Source organism: Talpa occidentalis, unplaced genomic scaffold (assembly GCF_014898055.3).
Source record: "Talpa occidentalis isolate TD23 unplaced genomic scaffold, MPIMG_talOcc4v2.1 talOcc4.2, whole genome shotgun sequence".
Classification (NCBI taxonomy): domain Eukaryota; kingdom Metazoa; phylum Chordata; class Mammalia; order Eulipotyphla; family Talpidae; genus Talpa; species Talpa occidentalis.
The window spans coordinates 137,554,418-137,572,415 of NW_023602073.1; the positions used below are offsets into that span (position 1 = coordinate 137,554,418).

Sequence of the window (17,998 nt, forward strand, 5' to 3'; positions counted from 1 at the left end):
AACTGAAGGACAGCCCTCATGTAGGATCTGGGGAAGAGGACAGTAGCACAGATGTTTGAACAAGCCATAAAAAAGATAAGAGTGAAAAGCACAATAGCTGAACACCTTAATAGAGGAAAACTTTAAAATGAAAAAAGGAAATGAAGAAAGCAACTACAAATAAAGGGAGACCCTGAAGAAGAAACTTAGAGAAATATACTGAAGAACTGCACCAAACTTACACAGTCAGCAAAATTCAGTCTCAGAGTTTTCCAAACTCTGGAAAATTCTAACAGGTCAAATTACCTGATTTTTCCACACGTAAATTGTACAACAAGTGTTGTAGCAAGCGTGGGCGAGAAACCCTTAGATTAAAAGTGACTTCCGCTGTATTAGGTTATTTTATAATGAACATGACTAAACTCTAGGGATAGATATTGGGGTGAAAAACTATTTTTAAAATGCAGAGATGTCTTCATTTCTTATAAAAATGAGGGTAATGATTATTTTCAAGATGGGTACTGAGACACGGGGAAGGAACTTTTGGAATGTCCAGCGAAGTTCTGTTTCCTCACTGGATGGTATTTGCCTTGAAATAATTCATTAAGTCATACATTTGTTATTTATAGTTTTATGTATCTATGCTTTATTTTGCAATTAAAAGGACTAAAAACACATCAGTCTAGTTTTACACACTTTAAGAGTTGTTCTGGATGGTCAAGGAGCTACCAATTTTAATTTTTGTTTCATGTATGTGTTTTTTGTAACTGTACTTACACTAAATGTGTCTTATATATGTGACTTGAAAGTAATAAAATGACCATAATTTGATACAGCCTCTTTGGAAATCAATATGGAGCTTCCTCAAAAAAATTAAAAATAGAACTAGCAGCTCCAAAGCCAAATATCTAAAAATATCTAAAAATAATCTAGCAGCTCTAATGCCCAATATCTGTCTGAAAAATATGAAAACACTAATTTGAAAAGACGTATGCATCCCTATGTTCATTGCAGCACTATTTACAATAGCCAAAGTGTGGAAGCAACTCAAGTACCCTTTGATGGGTAAATGAATAAACACAATGTAGTATGTATACACAATGGAATAGTATGCAGCTTTAATAAATAGATGAAATCTTGCCATTTTATGAAACTTGAGAGGATTATGCTAAGTGAAATAAGTCAAAAGAAGAAAGATAAATATCAATTCACTCATATAGAATATAATCAAAATAAATGACAAAATAAATGGACAGACCAAAAAAAAAGCACAACAAAAGCAAACTCGTAGACAGAACTGAGGTTACCAGAGAGAAGAAGGTGGGAATAAAGAGTGGTGAGTATATGTATAAAACATACACAGTGTTGTAAACCATATTATCTCAAATTAAATAATAGCTATAATATATTTCAAATTAAATTTGTGAATAATAACCACCGAGCATCTTAGCAGTTGGCTAAATGAGATTGAAGGAAGGTAATTTATAGCAGGCAGAGTTCTCTAATGAGATCTAGAAAATTTTTTGTTTTACTTTCTTTACTTACAGCCATAAGGGTAAGCTTAGTTTCTTTTATGCATAATTTTAACTGTTGGATAATTTGTATAGTAATAAGTGATCTGTTCAATTTCAAGATTATAATACCAATAGTTCTTTGCTTAAAAAGGAAAAAGAACAAAGTATTATGTGAAGTGTGAAGTAAGTCCAATTATATTCATTATGCTAGGTGGGTGGTCCTCTCATTTTTTAGCAAAACATTACTCTAGCACTTTAAAATAGAGAATATTAGGTACAGTCATTAGATAGCAAATTAAATCACATATGTATAAATAGCTTTTAACTTTTTGTTGGAAAAAAATGGGACTAATTTATTTTTTTGGCTCTATACCAACTAAAGAATTACCTTCTATCCTGCATATAATACCTAGTTCCTGTGTGATGCATTTCTCTTCACATTTTCTTGTAATACTGCATAAAGTGTATGGCATTAGTGAATTTAATAATTTGGAGAACAAATATTGATAGTAAGTTCCCTCAATATGAAAATTGAGGAGGAAATAAAAATGTGCTATATCTATATAATTCACTCGTTTTTTCAAATATTTTATTTGACTGCTATCAGAAGTGCAAATTTAATTTCAGCCCTTGCTATAAATTTTGGGGAAGCAAATAGGTAATTTGTTTGGTATGTTAGGGAGTGAGAGAGGTGGTGGTTTTGGGGGTGGTGTGGTATCATGGTGGTAGAGCAAGAGAGAGGTGGTTGGGTGTTTGATTTTGCTTTGTTCTTCCGTGATGTGAATGTATTTAGCTAAAGAATGTATGATATGGAATTGGACTTTCACTTTTCGATGGTGTATCTTTTTTTCTGAAACAAGAGTTCATATCAAGACCCAAATATTGATAAGCTAAGAAACATGCCAAGTGAAAGAAGCTGATCACAGAAGGCCATATATTGTACAATTTCATCTGTGCTCAGCGAAATAAGCCAGAAAGAAAAAGAAAAATACTGGATGGTCTCATTCATAGCAGGAATCTAGAAAACTTAAATAAGGGACCAGGAAAATGAATAACTATAAGAAAGTGAAAATCAAAATCAACAAAAAACTATGAACCAGAGACACTCTATGGGGAGTAGGGGGCGGGGAGGGGAGGGATTGGGGTCAAAATAAGGGGGTTACAATTGTATGGGGAATATAAAAAAAAAAAAAAAAAAAAGAAATTCCCTGAATAGGCAAATCCATAAAAGCAGAATAGAAGAGTATGTTGCTAGGGTCTGAACTCACTGGGGGTTATGTTCTAGTGGGCATTATGTTTCTTTTTGAGGTGATGAGAATGTTCTGGAATTAGATAGTGGTGATGGTTGCACAACTCTGAATACACTAAAACCACTGTACTTACTGCCCACTGCTCTGGCTGAGATTGGGCAAGTGCTCCGCTGTCTCCCCACTGGCCTCTCTCCCACTCCCTGCGGTGAGGGTCCCCCAGTTGAAGACCTAGATATGGTTAGCAAACCACTATATTTCAAAATGAAAGTATATTGTCAGATGGAGATGAACCAAATAAAACTGGTGCCACTACTTCACTTTCTCTCTGTATGACAACAATATGTTATGAGTAGAGAGAAATAAATTAAATCATAAATGCATATTGCACACTGGTCTTCTTTTTGCATTTCTGTCATGGAAAACTTCCCATTTTTTCTCTTTGTCAAAAACCTTAGGATAAACCTCTTAAAATGTTCATGACCTGCAGTTTGGGTACCTGTTGCAAAATAGCCTTTACAGTAGTTGATATATCTTTGGCTTTATTCTTTGTCCCAGGTGTTTCTTCTCTAAAAAGTGTCCTCCACCAGGAAAATGAATAACTATAAGAAAGTGAAAAACAAAATCAACAAAAAACTATGAACCAGAGACACTTTTTGGGGGGTGGGGGGCGGGAGGGGAGGGATTGGGGTCAGAATGGGGGGGTTGAAATTGTATGGGGAATATAAAAATAAAATTTATTATTATAAAAAAAATAAAAAAATAAAAAGTGTCCTCCTTTATTCCCAACTGTTACTTCTCCTAGTCTACCTGTTTAGATCTCAGTACCCCCAAACCGTCATCTCTTACATTAACACTTTTTCCACTAAAGAGTGCCTGCCTCCTAAACATGCCTGCTTCCAGCAAACAATTAGGGAAACTTTTGATTTTCCAGGCTTACAGAAGAGAGAAAACAGGAGTAAGCCCAAGCTGTTTCTAGTCTAAAATCAATCTATTTTAACCACTAGATTAAAATGGACAGCCATTTTAAACAGTCACATTATCAGTAGACCTTGTCACCAGACTCACCATGTCAAATCTTCCTGAACAATAGTGTGACTAAAGTATATAACCAGCGATAATGTTGCTGAATCTCATTTTATTTTTGGAAACAATTTTTGAAATATTGATAAAAGGAACTAGTTTTGGTTTACTTTCAACAGAAAAGTTAAACATTATAAAATAGTTGCTGAATATATTTAATTATAAGTCCTGATGGCCATGTGTTTTCATCATGCTGCATGTTATGCCAGAAATAAATGAAGCTCCCGAAATGGTCATCATTCAGCAGCATCAATGTACATGTGCATCATTTTATTAGAGATATTAACTCCTTTTATTTTAATGAGAAAAATGTAATTTTTTCAACTCTATAGACAACATCTGGGGAAGATGTGCGAGACTTCACAAAGGTTCTGAAGAATAAGTTCAGATCAAAGAAATACTTTGCCAAACATCCTCGCCTTGGCTACCTGCCTGTCCAGACAGTTCTTGAAGGTGACAACTTAGAGACGTAAGTTTGATTTTAGTACGAAAACTTCTCTCATATTTATATTGCCTTTTATTATATTAGTGACACAGGATAAATTTGTGTTTGGGTAAAATGTTTCATTTTTTAAAAAGAGGTAAATTAAACTTGGAAGCAATCTCCACAGCATAAATTTCTACTATTTGATTTTGCTGTCACGTCTAAAATTCCAAATTTAATCATAACTATGTTCCTAAACTTTCAAAATATGTAAGAATGTGTCAGCCTTTACACTAGTCATCTCATTTCCTTTTAAAATACTAAAGGCAAATTGTATTATATACTGTTCCATTGTTTATTTTCTATTTCCCCCCTGTTGGGGATTTATTTTACTATTTCTTATATGTTTTATATCTATTTATACAGTTCAATATTCATTTATAATAAGTCTCTTGTTTCAGATATATACCTTTGCTCTTATCAAGATTTCATATTACAGTTCAAATTTCTCTATTTCTTGAATATGAGTATGGCTAAACAGACATGGAATAGAAAAAATTTCTTAGAGTTTACAAGCATAAATAAAACAAAGTTTCAAGGTAACAAAATTACTGTGGAATTATAAAACAAATGAAAATATGAATTTATAAAATGAAATGAAAAAGAATTTTTAAAATGAGCCAGAAAAATATGCAAGAACTTTAATTGAAAACAATTGCATGTCAAGACCAAAATCGATACAGTTTTAAATCTTCAGATCATTTTTTTTTTTTTTTAAGATTTATTTATTCAGGAAAATGAATATAAGAAAGTGAAAATCAAAATCAACAAAAAAAACTATGAACCAGAGACACTTTTTGGGGGGTGGGGGGCGGGAGGGGAAGGATTGGGGTCAGAATGGGGCGTTTGCAATTGTATGGGGGAATATAAAAATAAAATTTAATAAAAAAAAAAAAAAAAAAAAAAAAAAAAAAAGAGTACAAAAAAAAAAAAAAAAAAAAAGATTTATTTATTTATACAAGCACTGGGTACAGTCAAAAGCGTGGGAGGGTGAGAGATTTCACCAGAGCCAGAGTGGGGAACAGAACAGGCAGACTGACGAAATACACTGCTGTGGCAGACTGATGAAATACACTGCTGAGGGGAGCAGCGGGCACGGCAGGAGAGGTCTGCGCGCCATGTGGGACCCTCACCAGTGGCCGGGGATCAAACCGGTGCTGCAGAGGCTGCTGGCAGCTTTGCAGCCCAGCACTTAACCCCTGCACCACCAGGGAGGCCCCTTCAAATCATTTTTTAAACTATCAGTTTAAATATGCCTACCAAGGCAATTTTCTTGTGCTTGAATCTTAGGGAAAATCAGTCATTGAAAAATAGTGACGTTCTAGTTACAGAGAGATGGCCTCTCAGTGACCATGGAAGTGAAGCACAAAAGTGTGACATTTTCTACATTCTTGAGAATATTGTAGCAAGAAGTATAAAAAGTATGTGAATACAATTTTTGTAAAGTCAAACTTGAATCTTTAAAACTCATAGCTCATTATATTGCATATGTGAAAGATAATCAAAGAGCAGCAAGAGTGTCTTATGACAGTTCATATCTCAAAGGCGTCAAAATACAGGGAAAAACTATTTGATCTGAATTTTTTTCCCATAGAAAGCCCTGTAGACCAAACAGAAGGCTTTACTAATTGAATGTACAGATGCATTTTTTTTTTTTTAATTTGTGGAACTGCTGAGTAGGAGAAAGACCACAGCCACAGTGCAGGGAAGATGTTTATCACATCTCACTATCATGAATGTTGTAAGTGCTTACAGAAAGAAATAGGATGGAGTTGTGTATGTAGATAGTATAAAAATACCACATACACATTTAAAGTATACAGCAAAAGGGGCCTTCCTGGTGGCACAAGGGGATAAGTCTCAGATTATGAAGCTTTCGCAGCCACTGCAGCACAAGTTCAATCCCCATCCAGGGAGCTACCCACATGGTGCAGCAGACCTCTCCTGTCTCGCCCGCTGCTCCCCTCAGCAGTGTATTTCAGTCAATCTGCCTGTTCTGTTCCCACTCTGTCTCTGGTGAACCCTCTCACCCCTGCAGCTCTGCGCTGTACCCCCAGTTCTTGTATGCATAAATAAATAAATCTTTAAAAAAATAAAGCATACAGCCAAATTCAAGCTTACATTCACTTTGCTTAATATCAGAATCACATAGATGCCTCCCAGTCATTTGTTCCACAGTTTGCTATAGAAAAAAAATTTATTGAAACAATTTCAGTTTGAAGAGAGGTATTCAAATGCTTGAAATCTATAAGGAAAGGTAGATTTTGGTTCTACCTTAGTGTTTTGCGAGTTTACTTTTTCCCTTTTCTTCAAAAAGTTGTATGACACATCCTTATTTGCTTTAGTATCTAATACATACTTTAGCTACGTTTTAACCTCATGATGAAGACAACATTTTACTTCTCTTGGTATTAGGTATTACTTACCCTTTGAAGAAGCTGCCTGAAGCTTAGAATTATCAGGGAGTGATTTTATTTACAGGCTAATTCAGTGGGTTTACACTGCTGATGTACATTCTCTTTGGATAAAGTATTGGCATTTTGTGTCCCAAATATCTATATCCTTCACATGAGCCATGCATATAGATAGATCTTTTACACTCCTTTTATGCATTGTTGAAAATTTGCCTTTCGTTGTCAAAATAATCATGAGCATCAATCGTGCTATTCTGAATGATTCAGTTCAAGTGAAAAAAAAAAGAACAGAAAAGCATGCCAAATAATTTTGTGTTGTGATTTTTTTTTTTTTTTTTTTTTTTTTTTATTTTTATTTATTTATTTGTTTGTTTGTTTGTTTATACATGCACTGGGTACAGTCAGAAGCGCGGGAGGGTGAGAGAATTCACCAGAGCCAGAGCGGGGAGCAGAGCAGGCAGAAGGACCCAAGTACACTGCTGAGGGGAGCAGCGGGCGGCAGGAGAGGTCTGCGCGCCATGTGGGACCCTCCTCCAGTGGCCGGGGAGCAGCTGGGGATCGAACCGGCGCCGCAGAGGCCACGGGCAGCTTCGCAACCCAGCGCTCAACCGCTGCGCCACCGGGGAGGCCCTGTGTTGTGATTTTTAACTGTAACTCTGAAAATGCCTCATTTCATCTAGTGTGAAATAACCAGTATTTTCAGTAAGAGAAAAGCAAGAGAAAGAGAGGAAGGAGTGTAGATTAAATCAGCTGTCATAAAATCATTTTTGAAAAAGATTTATGAGGTACTAGATACAGAGGGCAGATTTTCTTCTTTTTTTAAAAAAAATCCTTGATGTGTTCTTGGACTCAGTATACTTTGTTTTGTGCTGAACTCTTTCTAGTGCAGGCCACTCAACCTTGAGGGATAACCACTTATATGAGTGGGCAGTAAAAATTGAGATTTCATTTTTTCTAATATTTGTGGGAGAACACTGGAGAAAAAATAGTGAATGTGTTGATGTTATTTATGAAGTTAATTAGAATTATCTTTTGCCATTTTCTCTTTCATCCTCACAAAATGTAATGTATTATCCCCTATCCAGTAATTTATACATGCCTGCATGCATAGAAGGAATATATAGGAAAAATGAGTTATTTACTAATAGGTGATAAACAAACCCATGCTAAGTCTTGTCCAATTAATTTTGTAACTATGCAAGATTTTAAAAAAAAACAAAATAAATGAGTAGAGCTTCATTAAAAAAATGACCATTGAAAGTTAAATCTGAGAAACAAGCTAAAATAATGGCAAAAAGTATTCTAAGAATTGTAAGGGATTAATTATTATTTGCTAAAAAAAAAAAAAAAAAAAAAAAAGGTTGAGTTTCCTCAAGAATAGAGTAATAAAATAGACACTTTTTCCATAGTATGGGTTATAGTGGAATAGATGAATTTTGTGATTTTTAAAGTTCTTACTTTAGCATGACCCAACTCAAAGTAAGGCGAATTATGGTTATGGGAACACTGGACTGGGAGGAAGTGACAGCGAAGTTGATGGGGCCAGTGTCTGGTGTGGGAGGAGGAGAGAGGGAGTTTCCAGGCAAGAGAGGCATTTTCAGACAAGAGGTAAAATGGGTAGGAAACTGGGATGGTAATCTGCAAATAGCAGCAAGAAATGAGAGATAATGAAGCCATGGCCAAGTGTGGAGTTTATCCTGCAAGTAGTGGGGAGCCATCGAAGCTTATATGTTAGAGCAGCCTGGGATCATGCTTATTTTGCTTTGAGGCAAATAGATTGGAGAAGGCTAATGACAGAAATCATAAGGAGCAGGCAGCTAAAAATGCAAGGCACAGTAGGGGTCACTAAATTCTTCAAGAAAATCTATGTTACATTTCATGTAACATTAAGTATATTAAGTAGATTCTGACCCCTTGCATATCAGGGTATGATTAGCTAAAACACCCTGTTCAGCCAGCACCTGGAAAGCAGGGATAGGCTGAATTTTTATATCCAGAATAACATATATATATTTTTAGCTCCCATTAATCATAGATTCTAACTATACAGTGGGAAACTTCTTGTGTGTGTGTATGTGTGTGTGTTTCCCCCAGAAATAAATGAGAAAGCTTAACACTTAACAGGGTCGTTTTATTTTTGTCCCTCCAAATCAAAATACTTTGATGTCAATGAAGCCTAAAGTTCAATTTTTTATCTTTTTTTTTTCCTTAAAATTTTTCTCAATATATAAAAAGACTTCTTTTGAGAAACTCTTCAGTTCTGCTTTCTGCCTCAACCATTCATATCTTAGTTCAGTGAACACTTTTGTGCTAACTGAATTAACTTCTCAGAATTAGTTGTTTCCCAAATCTTTCCCAAGTTCAATTAAGACCACAAATACATATTTTTCTTATGTTTAAAGCTCACAGCAAATGTTATGTTACACTTGAGTTTTAGAAATGATCTCTCAAGCAGTTACTATTTTTTAGAAAGTGTATAGCAAATCATTCACTTGACACTGACATCCAAATTTCGGAGTTAATGAAAAGCAATGATGTATAAAGTCTGTTGAATAGCCCTTGCTGTTGTATCTATTTTATATGTAGATAATTAAGTCTAGTTACAATAAGATGTTCTAATAAATAGAGTGAATAAATGCTTTTGAAAGTAAATTCAAGAGCTTTAGTATTTTTCTTCCCAATAAGATAATTCTCCATATTCAAACATCAACTTGTTTTCCAGCAGGTGATAACAATTTCTGAAGTATGTAGGTATAATAGAAATAGCAGAATCTAGTTGATCTAACATGATTTAAACTTTCCTTCTTTGTTTCCAACAGCATTAGCTTTTGTAAGAGACCCTAATTAGAGAACTTCTTTTCTTTAGAATTATAAATTCCACATTCATCAATACCTCTCCTTTATTTTGCTCCCACTTAAAAAAAAAAAAGTTATAGTTTGAACTAGCTTTTAAACTAAGAGCAGACATTTTCAAACACTATTTCCTGGAGACTTGAGGATTTCAGGGCAGTGCTGTGAAGTTGGAGGGTACCCCAAGGTCCCAGGGTGATACAGATGACCAAACCCAAGGTCAGGCAGAACAAGATTTCATTAATCCATTTCATATATTGAACTTTTGGATAAAGTTTTGCTTGAAGGAAATATGTCATGATTACAGAAGTTGCTTTCAGTTTTAATGATAACTTGGCATGAAGTCTAGGGGTGGAAAATTGGGCTTGCATTTTTTTCCCAATGTACTTGTGAAGCTGAGAAGCTTCACATACACCTGGATTTGAATTTCTACACTTAAAACCGGACAAAGAATTGGAAAAATCTCACTTTGTTGCAACTTTCAGACCAAGTTTCTTCTCCAGAAAAGAAAAATCAAAAATATGGTTTTATCTCCCCTGGGAATATTAAATTTTCTGTAAGTTTGAGCTGTTTTAGAGCATTCTTCAAAAATATTTAAAAGATGTATTGGCTGTCCTAGAACAAATACCCTGTTAATATCTGTGAAAAGGACCCTGCAGGCACTTGACTACACGACATCTTCACCAGAATAAACAGTAAACAGTAATTTCTGTTACTTTTGATTTCCCCATGGTGGGCCTCCAGGAAATCCAGCATGTGGGGAAGACAATTGAGAATGTAGCTGCCTCCCGAACTCCCACAGCTTCTGTCATAAATTGCTCTAAAGTGTTTGTTCTGTGACTTTTGTTTCCCTCTCCCCTCTCTGCAGTCCTATCACACTCATCAGTATGTGGCCCGAGAACTATGAGTGAGTATTCACAGCTCCATGTGCAGAAGACGGATGTTCTGATTGGTTTTATTAGCATGGGGGTGTTTACTAAACTCTTCTTATAAAATAATAGTTCCGCCTCCTGGGTAACAATCCTAGCGGTTTGCTTGCATGGCTGATTCCTTATTTAACCGAGCTAACATTCCTAATAGAAACATCTTTCAATAGTTGGGCATAAAACTGTTTCTTTGCATTTTCTCTCACAGCCCCTCCCAGTCTCCTCAGCTGTTCCATGATGACACCCACTCACGAATAGAGCAATACGCCACGAGGTGAGCCCTTTAGGCAGGTCCCAGGCTGCACGGCCACCCAGGATGGGTCTTCTGTATCTCCCCTGTATCATCTAAAACCCTTGATTTAAGGCATGTGGTTTTGCAGGGGTCTGTTCTGTTTGGAATCTGGGCTCTCATCTTTCCATTTTGCAATTTGCACTTTACCAAATAGCTGCTATATGTTTCATGAAGAATAAATCTCAACAGGCTATGATTGATTATTGAACCCATGAGAAGCCAAGTACCATACAAGTAGCATTTAGATAATGTAACCCAGTCATAATGAATGAAAGAGGGAATTGGAAGTGTTCTCAAGAGATGATGCACATCAGAATTACTATACAAAATTAAGTGTGTGCTAATGTTTTATTATAGGGGGTTAGAGTCCCCAAATAATACAAAGTATAGGCTGGACTTGATGAAGTATACACATTTGCGGAGGCATGTACTAGGCATCTGCAGTGCTCATAACTAGCTGTATCTATAATTTCAAGCATCATCTGTTAGTAACATTTGAACTGGATCTTAGTCAAGACCCAGTTGTGGAGAATTTGTGGGGAAAGGCAGGCTTCGGCTAATGGAAAAAAACTATTCAAAACCATTAAACTGAGGAAGAATGTGAGTCATTTAAAGAACTGCATATAGCAAAGGGATCAAGAGTGAGGGGACAGAAGCTGGAGTGATAATTACAAACCCACTTGCCAGTGATGTCCTTAGGAAGAGGGGAGTCACAGAATCACAGAGCCCTTAAACATGGGAGGGGCATAATCAGATTTGTGTGAAAATGAAGACGCAGGAGAGGATCTGGGAGGTCAGTTAGGAACCTGGATCAATTAGGAAACCATATTACATGGTCGAAGATAAAGGCCTACAGGCTTTAAGGCAGTAGTGCTAGAAATGTAAGTCAACATTATGTGTTGTTCTGATTTTACAATCTGAGTAAGAAGTTTGGGCTTTTCTGCATTTTGTCAGGATTATGGCAGTTTGAGAATAATTTATGAGACACCCACCCCCTCCCACACCCCTTGACGTTGCTCTCTCTGGCTTTGTTTCTAACTCCTAATTTTTATTTTTCAGGCTGGCCCAGATGGAAAGGACTAATGGGTCTTTCCTCACTGATAGCAGCTCCACCACAGGAAGTGTGTAAGTAAATCCTGAAATTAGCACCACCTGGAAAGGCTAGTTATTGTACTATGGCTATCGAAAATAATCTTCATAGATTGTGGCTCTGAATCTTGATTCCAAGCAGAATTGCTAAGTGTGCTCGCAAAAGTGACTACACAAATTTTATGTTTTCAAGCCACGATAGTAAACACTGGACATGTACTTACTTATTTGCATGTAAGTCAATGAAAATACCCTGAATTTGTTAACTATCTGCCTCAAGAATATCATTCTTATTTAGAAATAGTGGTCTCTCTGTTTATTCCAATTGTCTTATATTTCTTGTTATTTTAACAAGTAATTGTTAACTTCACAGTTGACTATAATTCCCCAGAATACACACTTTTCTATAAAATCCACTTTCCTTCTGCTTGATCACATTTTCTTCATAATCCTACCACTTAACAACTGCTACCCGCACATACTTGGACATTGCCTCCCCACCTTGGCTTGAAAAGTGTGACTCCTCTGCAATAGTTTATGAGTAACTAGGAAAAGCTTCACTAACTTTTGCAATATTTTTAAAAAGTGTTCCCAGGCAGTTATTTCATCTCTCACGATCCCACTAATATGTGTCATCTGGCTTTTGGGACTTTTCCTACCCCATCCTATTGGAATTAATGTTAAAATTCTGAATCATGTCTGATAGAGTTGAACAATATCAAGTTGACTTGACTTACATGTATGCATTGTGCTTTGGATATGTAGGAAACAAGCAGGTAATCAGGAAAATTGCAGACCATAGTATTTAAAATATTTTATACTAAATAAGAGCCAAATTTAAATACTGTAAGTGCTGTAGTAGAGAATGTGTCCATCAATATTAAAAAAAAACAAACATTTTGCTCTCATTAATCTTATGAATAAAAGTGCTCAGGAGATTTTTCCATCTTAAATTTCAAAGATTAGCATGTTAATACTTTACAGCAGTACAATGCTGGTTTATACATTATTATTCATGTACTATGAATGTGGAAACAATTTCCAAACCAAGTTAGTAGCATATTCATGATTCTTTTTTCCTATTTATCCTACGAGTATGTATTTCATATAAAGTAGTTAAATGTCTTGACTATCTCCTATGTTAGTATTTCCACCAATGTTTGCAATAGCCAAAATAAAGAAAAATAATAGGGAAAGCCAATTTAATTAAAACCAAATTTAAATTCTTAAAATGTCATGTTATATGAACAGTAAGGGTAATGTTCAAACTTAGTAGGTTCTGTCATCAAATTAGAATAAACACAATCTGTCTTCAAATTTAAACTAATGTCTGAGAAAAGTAATCAGATGACTAACAACTAAACATGTTGACATGCTATCATTAGCTATATTAACTCACCCAACTAGCCATTAATATTTATTATATCCCTACCAGGCACTGGTGTCCTGGAGCAAATGTGAGAGCTTATTGTTACATGTTCAGGAAATTTGTTAACTGTTTTATGATTAATTTATGTATACCTAATTAAATGTTTTAGAATAAAATAAAAACAAAGGTAACACTCAAAACTCCTCTCTCCCTAATTGCTTTACTTCATTAACTAGTTCCCTAAGTTCTTGGAGTAATTTATTGCATTTGTCAGGTGGTGGGTAACTGTGTCTTTTTCCAACTCCAAAATCCTGAAGTCATTAATGGCCATGATCAAAGTATTTAAACAATACAAATAACAAATGCTGCAAAGTGGGGTCTTTTTATTTATTTGTCTGACCAAGAGCCTGTTATTAAACCCTGGCCAGCACACTCCTGCCACGCCCCTGGGGTGGAGCTCTGCGGGTGTAGATAGTGCTGGGAATCCTACAGGCAAAGGGGAGAGATGGTCAGGGCATATGTGGCCCTCAGAGAAGGGCCCCCAAAGAAACCCACATCCTAATCCCTGATGTTTATGAATATGTCACTTTATAGAGCAAAAGGGACACACTGCATATATGATTAAGAATCTTGAAGTAGGAGATTCCCTGGGTTTTGTAACAAAGTCCTTATTAAAGGGAGGGGCGTCCAAGGTGAAGGAGATGATATGATGGAAGCCAAGGTCAGGTTTGCAGTGCTCCATGGCTGGCTTTGAAAATGGAGGGATGCAGCTGTCCTCCAGGTTGGTGGAAATGGCATGGAAAGAAATTCTCCCTTGTATGTGAGATGAAATAAATGGTGTAAGAATGTCCAGAACACTAATGAGAAATGTTTTTTTGTAGTTACTGGGGTATTAATATCTTCTTAATGAATTTGTTAACACATCTAGTTTTCATAAAGCTGATTCTGGAAGCACTTTGCTTTTTCACAGTTGGGATTACTGAGCGTACTGGGCTTTTCCTGTGACTATGCCAGGATTCTGCCCTCTTGAGTTGTGGTTGTGATTCTGAGCCTGGTCATGAAGAATAATAGGTTCCTCATAAATAGTAATGATGATGCAAAAGCAACCATCATGTCCTCCTTGATAGGACAAACAGAACCAGACACAGCCATGAGCACTTTGCCCATTACTGCTCCTCCCACACAGGGCACTTTACAGGGAAGAATGTGGAGACCCAGACAGGTGATGCAGGTTGCCCGGGGTCTCACAGTAAGTGGTGGAGCTGGGATCAGACCAGTCAGCCTGACCCTAGGCAGGTACTCCTGACCACCACTAAACACCCCAGTGTACTGCCTCAGCTGCTGCAGGAATGGGGGTGGGGGGGTACGGAGGGACTTCCCAGCTGGGAGTGCTGCAGTGGGGATGGGGGCAGGGAGGGGCCAGAGCACCTATAGGTTCATCCAGGCCTTCTGGAGGTTATCACTGCCCTTGCCTCAGTCCTGTCAAGTCTCTACCCATACCACGGCTTCATAGTCCAGACGTAACTAGACTTTTCTGTAACTCAGCTTCCATCCGACCAGCCTCCTAAGTTTGGCTTTAAGCAATCTCACCCATGCGTCTTATGCTTTGGGGAATGAATTTTGAGATTTGAGCTTGCAATTAATTCTAAGTTATTGGAGACCCTTTTTGTCTCATGTCTGTAGAAACAGCCACCCTACCCTGAAGGGTGAGCCTTTCTCTTTCCAATTCCCTAATTCCCCATGGCTTTTCTCTTCTGTGAAACTGCTTAATTAGTTGGCACACCTCCATGGTCACGGGCTGCTCCTTCCCAGCCTCAACATGACACTGTTTTACAGCTTCCTCCCTCGTAGACCCAGTTCCAAGTACTCCATTTGCTCCTGAATCCCAACTCTGGACAATTTAAAGCATGGTGATTTTAAGGATGCTAATTATCTTTGAAGGAAGAATGGATCAACCACATCTCAAAAACAGGATGCAGGATAGTCCTGGGGAATCTCAGCAGCAGAACTCAAGGCTATTTCCTTAGGCCATGCCATCAGGATGGCTCACACCATCTGGCCTCTGCCCTTGAGTGACACCATTTATGTAGCAAGATCAAATTGGGAGGCTGATGTAGTTGGCACTCCCCTCGCTGTTTGCAACTCTGAAACCTGGGGCAGAACCATCCTTAAAGAAAGGAAATAGTTATTTTTATTTATGTCTGGCCTACTTTCAAAAGGTCCTTTAATGAATCACACTTCTGTTGTCATCTGATAAGTACTAATTTTATAATCTAGATAATATTTACTATGTGTAACTGAAATGTACTATAATTATGGACCATCTGATGCTATTTCATTGGTGCAGACCTATATTTTTTGTGCTCTTTTTTTCTGTTTATCACTAGGGGCATTATTGATGTCTGAGGACCCTAATCTGGGGCCTTATGAGTGACTGCATTTGAATAGTGTGCTCTTGATTTTCAGTGTATATAATTAAGAACTTGAATGTTCTTATATTTATATTTAGACTTTATATTCTAATATTTTTATATTTAGATTTTAGGTCTAATAGTCTGTGAAAAAGATTTAAGACTAAAATATTTTCTATAGAAATGATATTTAAGTTCTTATTTTTGTAAAAAAATGCCTTAGTTCCCTTCCAAGTACCTTAGTGAACGAATGTAATGCTAGTAGTGGTGACATTGAGTATTATGGAGAGTTAGGAAGCTACACTTTTTCCTTCCTGTGCAGATGATTTATTGTTTTGTTTTGATTTCTGGCTGACTGCTTAATGCTTTATCCTTAAAACATAGACATTTCCCTGGGATGTCTTTGAATGTTTCTCTTCTGTTATTATTTTTTGACTACTCAGTCAAAAATCTTTTATAGCTGAGATATATTGCATAATGTTTTGCATAATGTTCAGCTGCTCTCTTAGTTTATTTTATATTGACTATCTATAGCTCTGTCCAGTTGTCCTGTCCAAATGTTAGATCTGTATTTTTTTAATCCTTTCTTATCATGACCTCTCTCTTCACTTAAACTGGGTGAAGTACTTCCAGCATCACTTACATAGAATCTTGTCATCTCTAGTAGCTCTAATTGACTTCCCAGCCATGTTGCTACATGAGCCTGATAGCCTGCTTTGCTCTCTGTAATAAAATAGCTTCAGGGTAATGGCCATTTACTTCCTATCAGGAAAATACTCCCCTCCACACACACACACACACACACACACACACACACACACACACACACACACACACACACACACCCCTATACCTCCTTGCCATATTTCTGTTAGATTTAGCTACTTGGGCAACTTGCAAGCTTTTGGTTCCACTTTCAAATGCTGCTGCTCTGCTGTGGGGCAGTCCCCAGCCTCTCTGGTCTGTCTCCTCTTAAAGTCAGGAAGCAAGCATGAGACTCGTGGGGGGCTCCTTCACTTATTTCCCAGTGGTTTGCTGCATTTTCTCAGGAAAAGGAATCAAAGGCTGGTACCTTATGTTTTCCATGTTCTGTATTTCTCTCCTGTGTGGAAAGGTTCTCAATCCTCTCTTTATTCTTAGGTGGTGGACGTGAGGTTAGGAATCAATATTTGCATTGTGATTTTAACCAATACATTTTATTTTAAAAAATGTTCTGTTATTATTAGATTCAACTACATAATTGCTATGTCTAGTTCACTAGACAAGTAGTTTGAAATGTCACAGAACCTAAACCAATTAAATATAGTTTCTTGTTTCAGTGTTCAATGATTGGTCCTAGAAATGACATGCTGATAACAGCAAATAAAATATCTGTAAATATTTTGTAAATATCTGCAGTTATATTCTGTGCCAAGTTATTTAAAGAACAGACTGTGTGGGTTGTAGCCTCCCATCTGTGAGTTACAGCATGACTGGATGCCTCAACCAAATTCTGGAGACAGTGAGGTCAGCTATGGCATAGTCCACTGGGCTTCTGTATCAAAATGCCAGGTTCTGGGGTTTATTTCCCACATCCAGAGACTGGGAAGTCCAGGATTGGAGCTCTGGTAGCTTCAATGTCTGATGAGAACCCCATTCCTGGGTCATAGGGGGTCATCTTTTCTCAGTGTCTGCACATGGCAGAAAGCAAAGGGAGCTGTCCAGAGCTGCACCCTGGGGGTCTGGTCACCTCCTAAAGCTGACCTCTCACCATCACATCGGAGTTGAGATTTCAGCATATGGATTTGGGGGTGGGGACACAAATATTCAATCTACACTAGTTTTTTTTCTCAATATATTTTATTTCATTGAGTTGACATTGGTTTTCATTGTTGTTTGTTTTAGAAGTATAGGATTCCCCCTTCAGGTATTGTTCCATAGCGCACCAGACCATCCCACTTAATACTGTTAATTAGGTTTTTTAATCTACTCATTTGAGATTTGATTATTGATTTTGCCCATAATATCTTTTCCATCAATGGTGTTGTACTTGTTTTATATGATTTCTCCTGCAATGTGAAAGTAAAAGGTACCTAGTAGATGTGATTTGCTAGATTTTCCTCTGGGTCCACTTATGTTTAGTTTCTGTGTAAAAATGAGACTCCCTATACCCAAAAACTCATCTGCCAACTTCAGTCAAATAGATATGTTCTACCTTCAAAGAGCAGGGCAAACCTGTATCCTCTGCTGAGTAAAATATCGCTTCAGAAATTTGTGAACTTTGCATGTTTGTTTAAGGCAAAGCATGAAATGTGGTGTGTAGTTCACAGACACTAATAAAGAAATGTCTTCCTAGAGTTT

At 36.9% G+C, this 17,998-nt stretch overlaps 1 protein-coding gene across 1 annotated transcript in view; it reads left to right on the forward strand.

The window, feature by feature from the left end:
• The window catches only part of UTRN (utrophin), a 473,527-nt gene that overhangs the window by 439,290 nt on the left and 16,239 nt on the right, over positions 1–17,998 (forward strand). The window contains exons 67-70 of the mRNA XM_054698162.1: positions 4,156–4,292; positions 10,440–10,478; positions 10,706–10,771; positions 11,849–11,914. Of these exons, the coding sequence (XP_054554137.1) occupies positions 4,156–4,292; positions 10,440–10,478; positions 10,706–10,771; positions 11,849–11,914 (308 nt within the window). The remainder of the gene's footprint in view (positions 1–4,155; positions 4,293–10,439; positions 10,479–10,705; positions 10,772–11,848; positions 11,915–17,998) is intronic.